General features: G+C 40.1%; 1 protein-coding gene across 2 annotated transcripts in view; it reads left to right on the forward strand.

Moving 5' to 3' along the window:
• The window catches only part of LOC116978584 (protocadherin beta-7-like), a 189,498-nt gene extending 183,787 nt beyond the window's left edge, over positions 1-5,711 (forward strand). For both annotated transcript variants that reach the window (XM_033029818.1, XM_033029817.1), the window contains exon 4: positions 4,349-5,711. In XM_033029818.1, the coding sequence (XP_032885709.1) occupies positions 4,349-4,626 (278 nt within the window). In that variant the 3' untranslated portion in view covers positions 4,627-5,711. The remainder of the gene's footprint in view (positions 1-4,348) is intronic.
• The last annotated feature ends 289 nt before the right edge of the window (positions 5,712-6,000 follow it).

Genomic DNA, 6,000 nt, shown 5'->3' on the forward strand with positions numbered 1-6,000 from the left:
TTTAGAAACACACCCTGGGTTTTGCTGCCCCTGAGATTACCATCTCCGCTGCATAATCCGCTGTGGTGGAACAGATACGATACTGTGGTGTTTCAGATATTTGGAGAGGCACATGGATATGCAGAGAATGGAGGGATATGGGTGACGCATAAGCAGATGAGATTAGTTTACATTGGCATTATGTTTGGCACAGACATTGTGAACCAAAGGGCCACACCTTTCTCTGTGGTATGTTCTATGTAAAATGACTTCAAGCTCCCATCACTGGCTGGTTTAACCACCAAATGTTATCAGCTTGTATATCCTCACTGGACCAGCTGATGAGAAAGGAGAAGACAAAGAAAGTACGTCAGCCGCTCATTTTCTGCGACATGAAGATGCTGTAGAATCCCAGGAGTTATGCAGGAGTCTTATCTTGTGACACAGATAGCCAGTGGTGGCAAATTGGCGCAGCTGGTGGAGCTGCTGCCTCCCAGTGCCAGAGACCCAGTGTCGATCTGGACCATTGGAGTTGTCTGTGGAATATAGACGTTCACCTTATGACTGTGGGTTTTCTCCGGGTGCTCCGGTTTCCTCCTGCATCCCCAAATCATGTGGATTTGTTGGTTAATTAATCAGAATTTACTGGACTTTATCTTGCATTAACGTTCCATTCCATTTATCATGTATCTATACACCGTGGATGGCTGGATTGTAATCATGTATAGTCTTCCCGCTGATGGGTTAGCTTGCAACAAAAATCTTTTCACTGACAATAAACTAATCTAATTAAACAAACTAACTAACTAATTTGCCTCTGTAAATTGCCCCTCGTGTGTAGGGAGTGGGTGTGAAAGTGTAATAATATAGAACTAGTTGAACAGACCGAATGGTTGGCATGGACTCAGTGGGCTGAAGGGTTGTTTCCACGCTATAGATCAAAAAAATAAACTGCAACCACGAATAAACAAGGAACTGCAGATGCTTGTTTACACAAAAGGCCACAATGTGTTGAAGTAAGTCAGCGGGTCAGGCAGCATCTCTGGAGAAAATGGGTAGACGATATTTCGAGTGGGGACCCTTCTTCAGATTAAGTGTCCTAACCTGGAATGTCACCTATTCACGTTCTCCAGAGATGCTGCCTGACCTGTTAAGTTACTCGAACATGTTGTGTCCTGTAGTGGAAGGCATGGTTTGTAGTTGCAGCACTCTGGACACAAGGGAAACTGAGCAGTCTCTTTGTGTGGATAGGACAGGATCGATCAGCTGGAAGGAACTTAAGCTGCCCCTGTATCTAGGTAGATCAGTCAACAATTGAGATGGTGAAATAGGCCTAAGTGACAAAACATGAAGCATGCAATAGGAAGGTGATGCAACAATGCTTCAGGCCCTAGGTTCTTGCAAAGGTTTTAGCACTTGCAACTTTATGGAGAGAGAAACAATTAAAGTTGCAAGTGCTAAACCCTTTGCCAGAACCTAGGGTCTGAAACATTAACTTGTTCTCTTTCAACAGATTCTGCATGATCTGCTGAGAATGTTCTGCTTTTTAACATCAGATTTCCAGTATCAGCAGTTATTTTTTCTTTTGATTTTCATTTACTTCTCAATTTGATGTGGATGGAAGACAAAATGAGAGGAAGGAGGGTCAATAAAGCAGAAAGAAGAAAATTGCAAGAGAGAGGTTATGAAAATAGTGATGACAATTCTGGGCAACACGATGGAAGCACAGAGATTTAGGTTAATCCCACATTAGTTTCTCTGGAGCTACCAAAGCATCTTTAGAAGATCAATGAAAAATGCAGGTGATTGTAGAAACTATGATGACAAAAAATTCAGATGATCAATGTAAAATACAGGAGATTTTGCAAACTTTGATGACAAAGACATTATAAATGATCGATAGAATCCTGGAGTAAGCTAAATTCCACATTGCCAACTGGGGAAGCTCAGCGACGCAGTGGTAGACTGCCTGAGGACTGCCTGACTTCAAAAATAGAACATAGAACATTACAGCACAGGAAAGGTCCTTCAGCCTACAATGTCTGTGTCAAACATAATGCCAAGATAAGCTAACCTCATCTGCCTGTACACGATCTATATCCATACATTCCCTGCATATCCATGTGACCATCTAAAAGACTCTTAAAAATCCAAGTATCATATTTGCCTCCACCACAATCCCTGGCAGCACATTCCACACATCCACCACCCACTATGTAAAAAAACTTGCATTGTATTTTGCATTGACTAACACATTTTACCAGAGCTTCAGTTTGTCTGGTAACAGAACATTCCACATATAAAATGATGAGAGGCATAGATAAGGTAGACAGTTAAAACCTGAGGGGCAGCGTGCACACAGATGGTTGTGGGTATGTGGAATGAGGCAGGGGACATACTGAGGCAGGTATTATAACAACATTTAAAAGACATTTGGACAGGTACATGGATAGGAAAAGTTTTGAGGGATAAGGGCCAAACGTGGGCAGAAGGGACTAGCATAGATGGGGCATTTTGTTCGACATGGGCAAGTTGGGTCGAAGGGCCTGTCTCCAACTGTATGTCTTTATGATTATGACTGTCATATCTTCCTCACCCTTTTCTTGCTGATTTTTGAGCAATCATTGCTGGGCTGGTCAGAGATTCATATGAAGAAAGACTGGATAGACTCGGCTTGTACTTGCTAGAATTTAGAAGATTGAGGGGGGATCTTATAGAAACTTACAAAATTCTTAAGGGGTTGGACACGCTAGATGCAGGAAGATTGTTCCTGATGTTGGGGAAGTCCAGAACAAGGGGTCACAGTTTAAGGATAAGGGGGAAGTCTTTTAGGACCGAGATGAGAAAAACATTTTTCACACAGAAAGTGGTGAATCTGTGGAATTCTCTGCCACAGAAGGTAGTTGAGGCCAGTTCACTGGCTATATTTAAGAGGGAGTTAGATGTGGCCCTTGTGGCTAAAGGGAGAGAAGGCAGGTACAGGATACTGAGTTGGATGATCAGCCATGATCATATTGAATGGCGGTGCAGGCTCGAAGGGCCGAATGGCCTACTCCTGCACCTATTTTCTATGTTTCTATGTTTCTATTCCAACATCCCACAAACAAATTAATAGAAACACCAAAGCAATTCTGTTGATCATTGTTGTTTGTGGGATGGTTTTGTGCACACATTGTATATTGTATTTTCCTAAAACACCTCAATGAATTTATTCCACAGTAATTATTTGACAGTAAAGATCCTGTAGGGCATTCTGGAGAAATGAAAAGTGCTGTACAAATGCAATTCATTTCCTTCCTAATTAAAAATAAACATGCAGCTGATAAATTAGCGTAGAATAAAATGCCTGGAGTAAGTTTTCTGTAGATGACACATTTCCAAATCTGGGGAAAAAAAAATAATGAATGTAGCCGTAGGCCAAGGCCTTGATTATGTCAAGATGGTTTAAGTTAAGGCATGAGTGCGCACAAATGGAGAATTGGAGATGGCATAAAATGACTGGTTTAGATACGTACAATCAAGTTTGAACATGAACTGTTTACTTTAGTTTAGGTCAGAGATACAGCATGGAAACGGGTCTTTCGCTAGACCGAGTCCACGGCGACCATTGATCACGCATTCACATTAGTTCTATGTTATCCCACATTCCCATCCACTCCTTGCACATTTGGGGTGAATTTTACATAGACCAATTAACCTACAAGCCCACACGTCTTTGGGATGTGCACCTTGTGGAGACCTCTGGGGGTCACAGAGAGAACATGCAAACTCCACACAGACAGCACCAGAGGTCAGGATCAACCTCGAATCTCTGGCGCTGTGAAGCAGAATCTCTACAAGCTGCACTGCCCCTAACTGTGTTTGGTTTCCTTTTTTCCTATCTTCAACCAAACCTTTATAGAAAGATACACTTCATATATCTCACAAGAATATTCGATTCCTTGGAATTAAAATTGGAAATGAAGCATAACTTGGATGTTTCATTGCTTGGCACAGTTAATTTTTGTTTATATCCCTTGCTAATGGACAATATTAATTTATGAGGCAGAGATGATATTAGCTGCAATGGGGCATTGGCCCTTTTTCAAAGGATGAGAAAGGAGATGTCACAAAGGAGAAAAACAAATTAAATACAAGTAGAGGAGATAGAAAGGACAAAGATATCAGTAAATGAAGCAAAGCCTAAATTGGCGCCATCAAGGATAATAGTTGTTAGATGAATGTTCAACGGAAATGAAGCTACAGAGTGGAAATTTTCCCTCGGTTGCTTGTGCTAAATGTGTGCTTCACTTCAGATTTCATGAATTTAATCTAATGGTTATCAAGAACTGAAAATGATCATTGTATTTTTCCATGCTTGATTTAACAGATGTGGATTACATTAAAGCATCTCCAGATTTGGAAGGTGGTATACCTGGCTGGACCCCCAGGTTTGCACCACAGAACCTCGAAACCCTGGAAGCTGATGATTATCAGTCAAACATCTACGTGGGCGGCAGCCCTGTCATGCTCTCCGGCCACCAGGACAAAGCTATCAAGCAGGACAGGCAACATTCTGCATCTTCTACGAAAAAGAAGAAGAAGCGCAGCAAACGTTCGGAAAAGCGGGAAAGCAAAAGTACCATGGAGGAGCCACAAAATGAGTAACGCCTCTTCTCATGGTAATTTGAGTACTCCCGATATCCAAGTCAGACCATCAGTGTAGACACAAGGGTTCTGTAAATTAAATTTAAAGTCACATTTGGAAGAGATATTGTTGTGTGTACTCAAATGCTAACTTGTTGTCTTGAATGTTTTATAATTTTAGTTCAATGCTTTTATTTAGCTTGGCTCCCTTTCTTCTGTCAGGCAACATTCATTTCTTATATGTTCAGCTGTAAATGCACAGGAGTCGGTGAGAAAAACAAATTAAAAATAGCGTTTTGTTAATTCAATGTACAGACTAAGACAGTGACCTTATGAAAATGTTTTTTTCACTTTGCACTCCCTAGTGTCATAACCTACGGTCTGACTACAGGACAGATTCATTGTATTAAGATGAAAAGTTATACATTTGCAAATATTGATTAAATATCCAGCTGGAGAAGACATCTCAATTGTCAAGAACTGAGTGAAGGCAAACGTACACAAAATCTGTAATCTTTATGAAGCAGTGATTATTTTCAGTGCCATCATAAGCAATTTTATTCCATGGGAATTTGAATTTAGCAAATCGAGAATTAATGCATGTTTTTTTTCATGTCTCAACAAATTGGGACTTGGGTCGAAGAACAGCATGTATACACCGTTATTTTTATGGTATTTTAACTGCTGACAACTGGATATATTTTTCTCTGTGTTCAAAGTTGAAGATAAGAATGTAACTGTTTTTACGTAACACGGAAATAATTAGTTGAAAAAGTTTCTTTAAGTTTGCAAGCAGGGCAAAGTGCACCACAGTGTATCTAACAAAATGTGGATGAAACAATAAACTGGCTTCAGCTGCTCATCTTGGCTAAGTCAGACTGTGACTGCTTAATACTCATCTGAATCACTGTGCGTTTGTAGCAACAGTAATCACAGAGGTCATTTCTTCAATCACCTGCGGCAACTATGCATTTTGTTACATTTGTACCAAAGGTGGCTTTCTTTCTCAATGACATCTAATGTAATCTTTTATGCTTAGTCTATTTTCAGATGTATTCTGTTTTTTGCATGTTTAAGTAAACGTGATCAGGACAATCTTTACCATGTATGTGGTTATTAATGAGTCATCTTTTCGCCACTGTGTACAACTTTACAGCTTTTTGCACACCAATAACTTTCTAACAAAGTAGCTCTTTATTCACTCATTGATGGCAAACACATTTCCTCTTTTTAAATACTGTTAGCAATTATGTGAAGTTTACATTTGAATTATTTGCTGTTTTGAAATGTATTCTTGATCACCAATAAGGCACTTTGAACCAAAAACAGAAAATGCTGGAAATGCTCAGCAGGTTAGGCAGCATCTGTGGATGGTGACAAAAAAGATAGTGTTTC

The sequence above is a fragment of the Amblyraja radiata genome, chromosome 11, assembly GCF_010909765.2.
Source record: "Amblyraja radiata isolate CabotCenter1 chromosome 11, sAmbRad1.1.pri, whole genome shotgun sequence".
In the NCBI taxonomy this organism is placed as follows: Eukaryota; Metazoa; Chordata; class Chondrichthyes; order Rajiformes; family Rajidae; genus Amblyraja; species Amblyraja radiata.